This window comes from Ambystoma mexicanum, chromosome 3q (genome assembly GCF_040938575.1).
Source record: "Ambystoma mexicanum isolate Mex_15411 chromosome 3q, UKY_AmexF1_1, whole genome shotgun sequence".
NCBI lineage: Eukaryota > Metazoa > Chordata > Amphibia > Caudata > Ambystomatidae > Ambystoma > Ambystoma mexicanum.
The window spans coordinates 1,168,885,087-1,168,900,492 of record NC_090926.1 but is presented as its reverse complement, the minus strand read 5'-3'; the positions used below and the strand labels follow the sequence as shown (position 1 = coordinate 1,168,900,492).

General features: G+C 49.6%; 1 protein-coding gene across 1 annotated transcript in view; it reads left to right on the top strand.

Moving 5' to 3' along the window:
• NIBAN3 (niban apoptosis regulator 3) overlaps positions 1-15,158 on the top strand; it is a 402,636-nt gene extending 387,478 nt beyond the window's left edge. The window contains exons 13-14 of the mRNA XM_069604007.1: positions 8,410-8,521; positions 12,362-15,158. Of these exons, the coding sequence (XP_069460108.1) occupies positions 8,410-8,521; positions 12,362-13,263 (1,014 nt within the window). The 3' untranslated portion in view covers positions 13,264-15,158. The remainder of the gene's footprint in view (positions 1-8,409; positions 8,522-12,361) is intronic.
• Positions 15,159-15,406: the final 248 nt, after the last annotated feature.

The following is a 15,406-nucleotide window of genomic DNA, read 5'->3' as shown; positions in this document are numbered from 1 at the left end:
CCGAGCTTCAGTGCTAATTGCCCGGGATGACACCGAATGCAGGCGGCAAGCCATGCCACCCAATAACTTTAACCGGCCTGAGGTGTCCATGCACAGCACATCGAGCCAGGTGAGACACCAATGATAAGGCACAGCACCTAGCCCTGTGGCCCTATGCCCACCGCTCCATGGAGCAAGTGGCACAAGACAATGGCGTCCCCCAGGCCCACACACCCACTGCATCCAGAGCAGTGTTCCTCGGGCAGCCCCTGCCCTTCACACTCATGCCACACCAAGACACAGGCCACAGGTGGGCAGAATGGGTAGACGAATTCAAGGATTTCACTAAGGGGGTGGGGGAAGAGAAGTCCCCAGCACTAGCAGAAATGTTCACCAATTTGGCTGGAAAAGAAGCTAAATCAAACCATTCCAGAAGGGGAGAGAACAACATATGAGACTCTAGTAGACGCACTCAACAAAAATGAATAATACAACCAAACAGAGACTGTGAGCGATACATTTTTAACCAGAGCATGCAGCAAGCCCAAGAGACCATCAATGAGTTTATTACCAGCCTCAGACAAAAACTGGTGCATTGCCATTTCTCCCAGTTTTTGGATGACGAGGCCATTAGGCTGCGCATTATCGAAAGATGCATTGCCTCAACTTTCCGCAAGCAGTTACTCAAAAAACTCCATGGAGAATCCAAGAAACTTGAGAGACGGGATGTAGTGGCTGCAATTAAAGCCCAGATGCCAGGAGGCCAGTCACAAGCCCCCCCCCAGACCACCGAACCGTCCAATTGCACCCAGGCGACAGACACTTAGACTAGATCCCAAAGGTCCTGCTACAAATGCGGGTTGGAATTCCCACATACAGGTGCGTGCCCCACCTTTGCCTAGAGGTGCTCCAACTGTGGCAAGGAGGGACACTTTCAGAGTGTCTGCAGGGAAGGACGACCATTCCCAATGACCAGCACTCGGCCTATGACACTGTGGTGCCAGGACGGCAGACCTACTTGTGATGCTGGAAATGCATCGGAGGGACAGGGTCTCCGTATCCTTGTCCTTTACTGCTTTTTATCGTGTGTTCTGTCGTGTTTTCCGCACAGGAGTTCATGTGGGACTACTGGCGGTGCCCCACAGAGCAGGGTACGGCTGGTGGCAGCCACGTGCTGAATTGACCGGTGCCATGAGCGGTCTCCATTTTGGGATGCCCAGGCCCTGTCATTGGAATCGGTAGATTCCTGATGGAGACAAAATGGCCCCCATGGCCTCTTGCCTTCCATCGTCTGTTACCTTGATCTTCCCGAAGTCCCGGGAAGCCCTGACTCTGTCCCTTCCGCCTGACTGGCTGTTGGGTGGAAGTTCATATATGGTAGTGTGGGGAAGTGCTGACCAGACTGGCTGGACCCTTCCCAACGACCGTATGTTGTGGGTACACCTGTGGGTGGGACCTGGGTGAATGGAGTGTGTGACGAATACGCATTCTATGTTGTGGGTGTCTAGTATCTGGTGGTTGACACAATGACTGAGACAGCCCTGCCGGAAACCGGTATGAATGCAGTATGGAGTGTTGAATGACTGGGTACTTGTCCCAATACACATAACTTGTTGTGAGTGTCTGGAGAGAAGTGAATGGCCTGAATGCACTGTGTGCCTGATTGGCTGCTTGCCTGCCTGAATGCCCTTAGTCGTGATTGGATGCTTGAATATGACCCAGCGGAATGAATGGGAGATCAACAGTATATCTGGGGACCTCTCACTGCTAGGAATCGTGTTCAGTAGCTGAAGTCCACTACGACGAGTAACTGGAGTAACTGAAGCTTGACCTTGAAGCCCTGCTGGACGAGAAGAATTGCTGTTGCTCTCCTTCACAATCTGAAAGCTGCTGTGCCTCCAAGGACTGACCCAGAGAGGACCTGGTAAGGCGCCCTCTTCCCGAGCTACGCGGGACCATCGAGCACCAGCTGATCTTTGCCAAAGCTCCCTGGTAGACAGACCTTCGACAGGCTGCCGACCCGAGACGGGGACCACTGCGGAATCCCAGAGAGAAGCACCCGGACTGCTGTCCGCCACCGTCGCCGACCGCCATCGCCGACCAGAGCCGCGGTGCTCCCGTTTGCCTAAGAATTTTCAAATCCAAGGACGCTCTCGTCCACATCGTCGCCGCTGTATCCTGCTGGAGAAGGCCTGACCTTCGGCACGCCGCAGAGCATCTGCCAGTGGGTTTCCTGCCACCCAAAGACCACAGAGACGCCGACGACTCGACACCCTTGCTTGGCCACAGTTCTTCAAACTCTTTGCGGTCCAGAACTATCGACACCGAGGTGCCCCGCACGCCTCTTCCTTGCAGGACGTTTACGCTTCCCCGTCAACGAGCACCGCTAGGAATGAAGCTGCCACTTCACCGTTGTAGCTCATCCTGTTCTCCGTCGGACATTCGACGACCCGTGACTCCTGCCTTAAAGGGAGGGCACTCAAGAAGGGCCGATTCCCCCCCGAGGAACGCTACAAGGCCAGGTACTTTGGGGTTGCAGAACTATTGGGAAATCTAGCGTGAACAATATATGGACTGGGCTTCTATCTTTATTCTACAGGTTGCCCAGGTGGGGGGATCTCCACACAGAACTGTGTTTAACGGTAGTGACCAGTATTCTGCCAATTGTTCAACCACCTTGCTTTCTTTCCTCTCTCTACTGCTGGTTTCCTCTTTATTGATCTGTGTGACATTTTGACCGTATTGTTGATGCACTTTAATGAGATCTAATAACCGTTGTGGTACCACTTTAAAACTGTATATATTTACCATTGTTGTTTTCCTGAGAACAAAGTGAGTTATCAGGATATTGTATATACTTTTGAATATTAATTATATAAAGACTGTGTTTTAACCGATACAGTGTGTGGGCATTCCTTTGTGGGTGCTTGGGGACTACACTGTACTTAAGAACCAGCCCGCATCACCTTCCTGAGAAGCTAGGCCTTGATTGCTCGACCACGTACCAGTAATAGAGAATCTTGACTGGGGTCCTCTGTGCCTCTCCTCTACCATATAGAGAGCGGAAGTACAGACACCCCCCTCCAGTCTTTACACTACTTCATTTTCCCAGAGCCAGAGATGGCCCCTCCCGGGTACTCAAGCAGACCACGTCGGTACATCAGGGCCATAGACGTTTTGCCTGACGATGAATACTGGCACCATGATGAACATCTCAACCATCACCCACAATACAGAGATGGATACGATGAGCCGCCACCTGCGCAGTTTTTCGCTTCTCGGACCAATACCAGGCCGACCCACAAGACTCTGAACAATAATACCTGGATTACCCAGATGAATACGTCAAACTAATCCACCGAAGTCAAATGGCGGATTAAGCACCCAGAGTCCTTATCAACATGGGAAACAAAACCCACTGTTTCCTCATCGATACAGGTGCCACTGTCAACATCATGGGTGAGCAAGAATTTTCCCAAATAGCCGATAACCACACTCGCTCCAGATCAAGGGCAAGGATTTTCCAATGGGGCGCTAGCGAGCCACTTCAGGCCGTAGGCCAGTTTCAACGAACTTTGGTGCATAACGATCGATCTGTCATTGCCACAAATCACGTTGTATGCAGCCCCACCAAAGGGCGGTGCCTCATCAGCTATAAGACGGCCACCCTACTAGGCCTCATCAATCTGCACTACGCGGCCACCGATGTCGTGCAAAGCACTACCTGTCGACAGGAACACAAAGACAACATCTGCACAGTGACACGTGAGCCCTCTCAAAGGATGCCATCAGACCCAAGTTTCCTCGTTTGTTCCAAGGACTTAATATTCAAACTACACATAGGCCCATTAGTACGTCTAGTTCCCTAGAACCCTCGCAGAGTGGGATTTCATTTCGAAGCAGCAGTCTCACAAGAACTGAATCAACTCCTACAGAATTACATAATCGAGAGGGCAGACGGCCCCATCCATGGATATCTTTGCTGGTGATAGTTCCTAAGGAAGGCATTTGCATTAGACTCTGCATCGACATGAGAGTGGCAACACTGCCATCTGGCCCCAATATCGAGGACATTATTGTTCATCTCAACAAGGCAACCACTTTCTCCAAACTTGACCTAAATCAGGGGTAACCCCGGCTGGAGCTGCACCGAGAGTCCAGAATCATCACCATGTTTTCCACGCATGTGGGACTCTTCCTATATAAGCGCCTCAATTTCATCATCTCGTCTGCTGCTGAGATTTGTCAGGAAGCCATCTGTCAAGTCATCCTCCCTATGAAATCTGCTTTCAACTACAGGGACTACATTTTGGTCCATGGCGCGTCACAGCAGGAACATGACAGGGTGTTGCTGAAAGTCTGCACATCACTACAGGCTGTCGGAATCAAAATTAACTTGGAAAAGTGCAGCATCAACAAGATGAAACACAGATTCTTTGCACATGTATTCTCAGATGCAGGCATGGTACCAGATCCTAACAAAGTGAGCACCATAGTCAACCTACCACCCTCCACACAGGTGGCTGACGTCCGCTCGTTCCTTGGCATGGCAGGGTATTGTGCCAGGTACCATCCACACTATGCCACGCAAAAGGAGCCCTTTCAATGCTTTCTACTAAAAGACACCACGTTCCAGTGGACCCCAGAGTTCCAGACAGCGTTTGATGATGTGAAGTGTTCACTGGCTGAGGCTCGGAGATTAGCATACTTCGATCCTTCCTGGCATACGGAGATCACGGTTGAAGTGAGCCCGGTGGGGTTGGAGGCGATACTTGCCCAGACCAAGGACGTACAAGAACAGCCCATCCACATTGAGACCTTTGCCAGCAAGTCTCTCTCACCCACAGAATGTGCATACTCATAGGCCGAGTAAAAAGCCTTGCCTCGGTCTGGGCCTTCGAGCACTTTTACGATTTCATAATAGGGTAACTATTCACGCTGGTGACCGACCATCAGGGCTTACTATCACTGTTCGGAAACCCCCACACCAACATGCTCCCACGAATCAAAAGATGGGGGATTCTCCTACAGCCTTAGGACCACAGCATTGTGCACAGGCTGGGAGCAGATTGGAATCCTGCAGACTACATCTCAAAACACCCACACGACCAACAGGCAAACACACAGAGAGATGATACAGAATATATCAGATATGCTGCGGCAAATGCAATGCCGCCAGCTCTTAAAATGGACGAGGTAGCATGGGAGTCACTAAGTGACCCATCAATTCAAATGGCCATCCAACTAACCAACGACAATAAATGGAAAGACTACCACAGACAATTCCAATGGCACCCAAGGACAAACAAAACCGAAATAAGCAAGCTGGCCAAGGTACACACCGAACTGGCAGTCATGGACCAAACAATCTTGCTAAGAGGCTGCAGATTAGTGGTGCCTCTGACACTGAGGAGGACAGTCATCCAAACAGCACATGAAGGCCATAGAGGTGCAGAAAATACAAAGAAAAGGCTGCGTCACCATCTATGTTTCCCAGACATACATACACTAGTAACTGACATGATACGACAATGCATACCCTGCCAGCGCACAATCCGAGCAGAAGCACTTTTGTCACTCCAACACAGAGAAATCACGGAGAAGCCGTGGAACAGGATAGCAGTCGATTTCTATGGAACGATGGAAACTTGGGAGTACTTACTAGTGCTAATAGATTAATTCTCCAGATTTCCCATCATTAAGATGACTGTGACAACAGCCTTCCCACAGGTAGATGGCCGTGCTGGCTGAGGTTGTAAGCGAATGGGGAATTCCACATTCGATCAACTCAGACAATGGCCCACCGTTCTATTGAAATGACTTGTGAGATTTGAATTGTCTAGTGCCCTAGTAATCCAAATGCTGAGTGTGTTTGCCGCTACGCCTGGGGTTGTTTCGGTTGGCTCTGTGATGTTAGGTTGGGTGGAGTCTATTACGTTTGTTAAGGACTCCAGGTCTAGGCTCTTCCAGTTTCTTTTCTTGGTGGCATGAAGTATTTCCTTTCCAGCCTGTAAGCGTTTTGGAGGGAGTTTGCTGTAGAAAGGTATCAGGCAGTGGTCACTCCATATCATTGGTGTAGGTGGCGTGGATGAGCATAGTCCTTCTCTGCAGAAGACTGCATCCAGGGTAGTCCGGCATTGTGGGTGGATCCTTTTACTATTTGCTTGAAGTGCAGTGTTTCCAGGAGTGCGCAGAGGGAGTTCGCTGAGGTTTTGTTTTGTTTTTCAAACCAGATGTTGAAGTTTGCCAGTATGACTAGATTGTCGGGGTAGATTGACAAAATGGCGATGGAGTCTGCTAGCTTTGTCACAAAGTTCAGGTTGTAGGACGGTGGTCTGTAGATCAGGAGGAAAACTGTTTACTTGGCCGTTGAGTTTGATCTTGATGAGGAGGGATTTGCAGTATTCAACATTGGTTGATGTGAGTGGTGCGTCTAGAAAGTGCTCTTTGTGCATTATTGTGATTCCGCTTCCTTTTTGTTTTTCTCTGTTGGCATGTATTAATTTGAAGTTGTCCGGTATGGCTTTGTTCGAAGTGCATTTGTAGTTGTCAGATAACCAGGTTTCTGTAAGAAAGAGCACATCGGTGCCTTCCTCGCTTATGGATTTCTGTTATGTTGAGCAATCTGCAGTGTAGTTTGTGTGATTTCTCTTGTAGATTGTTGTTTGTTCTTTTGTCAGACAGGGTTGGTGTGGTGTCAGTTGGGCTTCCGTTGCTGGTGGTTCTCTCCTGGCTGTGCCTGTTGGGAGGAGTTGTTCTTGAGTGGTCCAACTCTTTGTCGAGTAGTCTGATTAGATTGATGGCAGGGTTGTTTGGTTTTGGTTCGTTCCAGTTGGTAAGTTGTGTTGGTGCCCGTCCTTTGCTCCAGTCTTTGGTAATGTAGCTGTGCTGGCGTGCACACCGCAGCCATTTACCTGGGCCATGCTGCGCTACCTGGAGCGCACTGTTCTGGCGTGCACACCGCAGCCATTTACCTGGGCCATGCTGTGCTACCTGGAGTGCACTGTGCTGTAGTGCACACCGCCGCTGTTTACCTGGGCTAAGGTGTGCCACCCACAAACGGGGAAGTAGGAGAATATGTGCTTGAGTTGGTGGAAGTCAACCTACCATGCCAATAAATATTTAAACTTAAAACGTAATGATTATAGATGATGTGGTACACGTGGTGTGCTTTGAAGTTCCCACTGCAGGGACACGTGTTAGAACGGTTTTCTAATCAGGATGCTTGATGTGTCAACGATCAAAAAAACACTTAACGATAGAGTGTGAACAGCTGCAGCAGCGCTGACTTGTAAAATAGCACGAATTGAAAGTTTATAAATGTGAACCAGGGGTCTGCAGCCCTGGCTCCCGGATGAACAACTCCCATGAACACTCACCCTTGACTCTGCTGGCTGGGGCCGATGGGATTTGTAGTTACACACATCCTGGGAGACAAAGGTTGCAGACGCCTGTAGATGGTTTCTGCACCACGCGCCTGGAGATAATTAGCACTGCAGCCCAAGGGGTAAACGATGTCAATCTGCACGTGAAAGGCCCAGCCTCAGGGCTCTGTAATATAATAAAGAAAGCACGTGCATATGCGCTAGGCACGCCACTAACAAATCATGGCCCTGAAAGAGCTGCTCTAAAGGTAATAACCGAGACAGCGTGCCTTACTTAGTGACGTCAGCGGGCTGCATGCAGCTACTCCTTGCATACCAGTATTTCAAAGGGCAGCAGATTGCACTCCTGTAAATGCTGCACAAATCCCACTGATCGGCCAGAAAAGGTGGGGGAGGTGTCTGCACTTTGCTGGGGGGAATTGCAGGGCAGCAGAGTCCGGACCAGCATCAGGGCCTTTCAACCTTTTGAAATGAAATGGGCCTTTGGCCTCATGGGGCTCCTAGCAACTGCCCCTATGCTGCCAGTCATCAGTCTTGTAACAAGGCAATATATTAATTTCTCAATTTTAATGCTGGCGCTTAAAATGTGCGCTTTGCAGCGCTCCCATTACCAGCTGTGTTTCGTGGAGCTCTTCCAGACGTCACTTCCCACAGGATATACATTAGTGTTATCACCTCATTGACTTCTAACACTGGTTCCTCCACATCAGCCACTTGCTGACAAAGAAGAGTTTATAGCTCTTCAGTGGGCATTTAGTGTTTAAGCTCCCTGCTGGCTGTCTCGTGATAACCAATGGCTATTAACCGTATCTGTGTTGCCATTGTAATGTATGCACCCCACAGGTGCCTCAGATTGTTTTCGCTCTAAGCATTGGGCCCCCAACCATCATTTTGAAATGGCCCCCACACATCTTCAGCTGGGCCTGAGCAGGGTCAGCTGCTTCGTTAGGAGTCTAGCCTGGCACAGCCCTGCTCAATGTGGAGGGTGTGGGGAGGGAAGTTACGTATTCTTTAACCACTGACTTTTCCACGCCCTTTTTCCCAGGAGCTTCCCAAATACGACAGTTACGTGTTTGCAGACTACAACGCAATCCTTCACGTCGAAAACATCTACGAGGACATTATACGTGGAGTTCTGCAGGATGCTGTGGATGAAGGTACACAAATTCATATCCAAAGCATGGCTGGTGGCACTTTAGCCCAGGGCCCTTCTTAATGGCTGTCAGCATCTCCTCTTGATTAGGGATGGCCAATGTCCTGCTGTATCAGCTGCAATACCTCTCACCTCCTATAGTGGGCTGCATGTGTCCACTTCCTCTGCTGATAGATACTGCCCATCTATGTCCCTTCCTTCATGTCACCCCGTCTACTTCCTGATAGATACTGCCCATCTATGTCACTTCCTTCATGTCACCCCGTCTACTTCCTGATAGATACTGCCCATCTATGTCACTTCCTTCATGTCACCCCGTCTACTTCCTGATAGATACTGCCCATCTATGTCACTTCCTTCATGTCACCCCGTCTACTTCCTGATAGATACTGCCCATTCTAGTTCATTTCTCCACATCCTCCTGCCTTCTTCCTGGTACATACTGCCCATTCCAGGTCATTCTCCTTGTCACCCCGTCTACTTCCTGATCGATACTGCCCATTCCATGGCACTTCTCTGTGTCACCCGGTTTACGTCCTGATAGATCCTGCCCATTCTAGGTGACTTCTCCATGTCCCTCAACCACTTCCTGAGAAATACTGGCCATTCTGTGTCATTTCTTCATGGCACTTTGTCTACTTCATGAAAAGTACTGCCCATTTTACTCCCTGCCCTTACGATTGTATTTATTGCATGTTACATTTTCGGGCAAGCCCTGGCCACCTATCTCAATAGATGCTGCATCTGTTCCATTAGTTCATTCATGGTTCTATGCCTTCTTCCTGTCCTCATAGGATACTGTGTCCGAAGTGACATGTAGTATCTGTCTACTTCTCCTAATACTGCTCATTCTATTTATAACCAGAAAAGGGATGGGTGGAAGGTTTTGAATAAATCTGTCTGGCACTGCTCTGGGCAAACTTCCACACCACTGGTTTTTAGCCTGTCTGCGCCATTGCAAAAGGGGTCCGGCCATATGCAAATCAGTCAGCTACTGCCATCAATGTGAGCAGCCCAGTACAAACTGCTAGGCCAGGTCCGCTCTGCACGGAAACACAAGCAACCCCATTAAATGTTTCTGTCATGTTGGAGCTGTGTCCGTGGTTATGATTTATTCAAAACCTTCCAGCCATCAACCTTTGGTTTTGCTTTAGTCACCCCGAGTGGGACAGTATGCCCAGACATGGGTCCCGAGCCTGCTGTGCCTAGCAAGCCAAGCTGCTCCTCCCTGATGAAGCCCAACACGGCTGTAACATGTCTGAGGATGCTTGTGATCTCGTGCAGAAGGGATGTGACCTAGCAGTTCTTTTCCATGACACCCTATTTCCTGATAGATACTGCCGTCCTACAGCACTTCTTCATAGGTGCTCTGTCTACTTCCTGTCCTGATAGGTACTGCCATTCTACATCATTGACCTCCAGGTGATCTGTCTACTTCCTGTCCTGATACATACTGCCATTCTACATCACTTCCTCCTTGGGGCTCTGTTCTGATAGATACTGCCATTCTACATCACTTCCTCCTTTGTACTCTGTCCATTTCCTATCCTGATAGATACTGCCATTCTACATCACTTCCTCTAGGTGATCCGTCTACTTCCTGTCCTGATACATACTGCCATTCTACATCACTTCCTCCTTGGGGCTCTGTTCTGATAGATACTGCCATTCTACATCACTTCTTCCTAGGTGCTCTGTCTACTTCCTGTCCTGATAGATACTGCCATTCTACATCATTGACCTCCAGGTGATCTGTCTACTTCCTGTCCTGATACATACTGCCATTCTACATCACTTCCTCCTTGGGGCTCTGTTCTGATAGATACTGCCATTCTACATCACTTCTTCCTAGGTGCTCTGTCTACTTCCTGTCCTGATAGATACTGCCATTCTACATCATTGACCTCCAGGTGATCTGTCTACTTCCTGTCCTGATACATACTGCCATTCTACATCACTTCCTCCTTGGGGCTCTGTTCTGATAGATACTGCCATTCTACATCACTTCTTCCTAGGTGCTCTGTCTACTTCCTGTCCTGATAGATACTGCCATTCTACATCATTGACCTCCAGGTGATCTGTCTACTTCCTGTCCTTATAGATACTGCCATTCTACATCACTTCCTCCTTTGTACTCTGTCCATTTCCTATCCTGATAGATACTGCCATTCTACATCACTTCCTCTAGGTGATCCGTCTACTTCCTGTCCTGATAGATACTGCCAATCTATATCACGTCATGGTTATTGTGCATCAGTTACTTGGTCATCATTCCGTTGCTGTGCCTAAAGATGTCATCTATTGCATGCCACTTGCGGCAAAAACATGTCTACGTCCTCCCCTCAAACATGTATGACTTGCTTGGTTGTCTGCAGGCGTCCACTGCCACCAGGACTGCCACAAAACCTACATTTCGGTGTGGGGCTCCTTGGTGATGGACAGGGCCACTTCAGAAACTTTGTGGGGCAAACTCAGAGGCTATGTCTCCTCTGTACTACCCCAAGGGTTGTCTGGCGTGGAGCCCACATATCCTCATTTCCACACCCCTCACTCTCCCACAGATCACCACACCCCCCATCTATCACCGGCTACCCACCAGAATCAGCTCCTCAGCCCAGCCTTACACATAAGCGCACACATATATACAGTCACCCACACAATTACACATTCACTCACTCATTTAAACATCCCATTGCCCATACACCCGCTCGTTTACATGCACACATACACAATGAGCTAACATGCAACACCCATTAGCACTGCTAGTTTCAGAAACGGCTTCCTTCGCCTCTCTGCGTAACAAAAAGCAAGTGCACACATCAGCCCCCTCCCCTCGGATGTGAAGGAACACATAACGGTGTTATACGTTCGCTTGCATCCTTGGGGAGGGGGCTGATGTGTGCATTTCATTTTTGTAAGGCAGAGAAGCGAAGAAACCCTTTCCTGAAACTAGCAGCTTTCAAGCTTTGCTGGTTTTGTGCGAAATAAATGTTTCTGCGCGAACACAGTAACACTTTCAAACCGCCGGTTTTAGGAAAAACTTCTTCCCCTCTCTGACCACGCAAAGCTATGCCTGGAAGCCGCGACCCTGAGCTCATGTTATGATATGATGTGTTATTTATAACGCACTTAATACCCTAAGGCTTCTAAGCGCGGACCCGGGGATCGAACCTGCGGTGCTCGGTGTCGTTTTGTTTCTAAGGCGAGCACGTTGCCCCTGAGCTATCCTCCCTCTCGGGGGAGGGCTGAAGCCTGGGCAGCTCAAAGCCTGCGATGCGATGCCCGCTATCCACCACTCCTAGATCCAAACGTATGTCCTCCCCTCCTGGCCCCCCATCACTTTATCAGCCTGGCCACCACTGCTGCCTGCCTTTTCAGACGTACCCATCTCGTGCTGCGCCTCTAGACCTATAACCTGATATGAATCCTATATTCTTCCTGCCATAGAGCCGTGTGTTCCCTCTCTTGTCCACACCCACGCTTCTTCTTCCGGGTACCTGTCCACCACCCTCTGGGACCGCCCACTTTCTGCCCACTGTGAGTCACGTCATTTGTGGGGCCTCCTCCACTCTCTGTTCGCAGTCAATCATTCCCTAAGTGGGTGGGGCTCTGTCAGCGTTCTGCTAGTCCCTTCTCGTTTCTCTGTTTCGCAATGTCAGTTTCTTTGCTTAGCATTCTCAGTTTCTCTGCTATTTTCCACATTTATTTGCCTCGCCCCACCTCGTTATTTTCCCCTTCTCGTTCTCCCGTGTATTTGCACAAATATCCCACCACCCTTGTGCCCGTGCATGCATGAGTACACGTAATATTCCTGATTTTCACGTATTGTCTTTCCGTCACTCAGCCCTGAAAGACGCCTCGAGGCAGCGCAAGCACCACCTCGGCAGCGAAAGCTATGCCTCCATCCTGGAGAGCAGGGAAAACCTGCTGGGACTCGACAAGGCCTCTGCAGATGGGAGAGCAGGCCTGGAAACTCCAGAGAGAGCTCCTGCCCCAGGCTCACCGATCTTCGCTGCTGATGATGTGGAAAACCTGCCCCGACACTGCGCCGAATCCACAGACACTAACCCATGGGGTGACACCACAGGCCGGGGAATCTCAGAGCAACAGAACAGGCCACATATTGAGACATGCAATGGAGGCCCAGTTGGTAGTGGAATTCCCCATGGCCTTGGAGAGGCTATACCCTATGGGGTTGACCACATCGTCCAGTGTTCGTCCAATGGTGCCCATCAAAGAGTCCTGTCTGTTGGGAAGGCACCAGTGGGACAGTCAGAGACACCATCGATTCAGACTAGAGGCTTCCTCCATGCCAATGGCAACGTCTTTCTGGGATCATTGAACGGGACCAGAAATGGCGCATTGTTTTATGAGGGGACACAAGTCAGCCTATCGGACACAGCACCAACAACTCAAAATGGTGGCCTCCTGTATTTCACTAGCAAAACCGTTCAGGATTTAGACCACGCGATCTATGGAAATCGGATGGCCTACCAACCTCAGGGTCAGGCTGGATCAAAGGGTAGGGTGCCTGACTCTACTGAGAGAGGCCTGGCCCGTAGGCCGAATCACGAGCCTGGTTTGTCAGGCTTGGCACCTGTCACCGAGAGCAGCCTGCTCCTTGACGGTCTCTCGATGGAACTGGAAAGGACCATTTCTGAGATAAACAAAGACCTGCTGGAAATTGACCAAAAGGACATGGAGGAAAAGGGGAACGGGAGCCAGGCTTCACAGAGTTCTGCATAGGAGGGTCACTCGTACGCCTCTGGACACAATGTTAGGACTTGAAGCTTTGAGTTCAGGGACTAATTATTGGCCTGGAACCACTGGTGCATAAAGACTGAGACCTGATACTAATGGTTCATAGATACCAAGACCTGTGATCAATGGTACCTTGAGATGGGCCTGGAATCAAAGGTAAATAGAGACCTGGCCTGAAGCCATTGGTGCCTAGAGACCATATCCTTTGCCCAGGGTCACACAGTCGGAGACCAAACCAGGAATCAATGTTACATAGAAATCGGGGATCGTAATCAGGGGCACCTAGCACCAGCTCATCGAGACGAGGCACTAGAATCAGTGGCTCATAGAGACCTGGCCAATGGCGCTCAGAGACCAGGGCCTCCAACCAGTGGCACATATGGACCAAGTCCTGGATTCAATGATACATAGAGACTGATTTAAAAAAAAAATCAATTGTACATATAGAGCGACCCAGTGCTTTAAGTGGGGCTCGGGTTTGAGTGTGGCTCTAACAAGACAACATTGCCTAAGTGCAGGAGTGTGGAGGAATAGGATAGAAGGAGGGGGCGAGTAGGAGCCAAGCAGGAGAGACTGTGTGCATTGGTGCGCCATCTTGTTTTGTTTCTTAATCACCGGCTCCGACCCCGCAAGCACCTGCCCGCAGGGGTCGGAGCCAGTGGTTAAGAAGCAAAAGCAGAGGGTGCACCAAACAAATTGGTAGCTGTGCGTCCCACTTGTCCTTTAGTTTATTTGTGAGAGGTGCCAAACCCAGGCTGCCCATTAACTCAACAAAGTCATGTTGTTAAAGGCCCGCCTGTGAGGTTGGGATCTGTCCTTTTTTTCTAATAAGAAGCTCCGACCCTAAGGCAGCCCCTTAACCATGCGGCTCTGTTGGCTGTGGGGTCTGGCACCTCTATTGCTAGGCGGAAGGGAGCCTGGCAGAGCCCCTACTCGGGAGCACTTTTTGAAGACTGCCAAGGCTCTGCCCCAGCTAGCCCCGTCCCACTTAAAGACTTAAAGCCCTCACCGGACCAACAACTAATTGTACATCGCACCGGGGCTTGCAATATATTTTATATAGAGGACAATGTCAGGAATAAATAGTACACAGAGACTGATTTCTATAAAAATGGTACATAAAACCTGAGGCTTTGAATCAGTGGTACATAGAGGGTAGGGGCAGAAACTAATGGTACATAGAGGCCAGGGGCCAAAGTCAGTGACACATAGAGACTGGGGCTGCACATGAAAGGCACATAGAGACTCGAGGCTAGAACTAATGAGAGCTGAAGGGCAGGGCCAAAAAAGAATGTTACATAGAGGCCGAAGGCTGAAATCAGCACTACATGGATCTCGGGGTCTAGTGATAATGACATATAGAGACCCGGGGCTGGACTCAGTGTCAAATAGAGACCAGGACTGGAATTATTGTTACGCAGAGTCCAGGCCAGGAATCACTGTCACCCAGAGACATGGAGATGAGAGCCTGGAGTCATTGATACATAGAGACCTGCACTGGAATTAATGTCACATACACATCGGTGTTTACAACCAATGGCATAGAGCATCCAGGACTTGCAATCAATGGTGCTTAGAGACCGGGCCTGGAATTAGTAATCCAAATAGTCAAGGCAAGGAATCATTGGTACACAGAGACTGGGCCTGGAGTCAATGGTGCATAGAGACCGGGCCTGGTATTAGTAGCCCATATAGATCAGGGCCAGAGTCAATGGTGCATAGAGACCGGGCCTGGTATTAGTAACCCATATAGATCAGGGCCAGAGTCAATGGTGCATAGAGACCGGGCCTGGTATTAGTAACCCATATAGACCAGGGCCAGGAATCATTGGTTCACAGAGACTGGGCCTGGAGTCAATGGTGCATAGAGACCGGGCCTGGAATTATTGTTACGCAGAGTCCAGGCCAGGAATCACTGTCACCCAGAGACATGGAGATGAGAGCCTGGAGTCATTGATGCATAGAGACCTGCACTGGAATTAATGTCACATACACATCGGTGTTTACAACCAATGGCATAGAGCATCCAGGACTTGCAATCAATGGTGCTTAGAGACCGGGCCTGGAATTAGTAATCCAAATAGTCAAGGCAAGGAATCATTGGTACACAGAGACTGGGCCTGGAGTC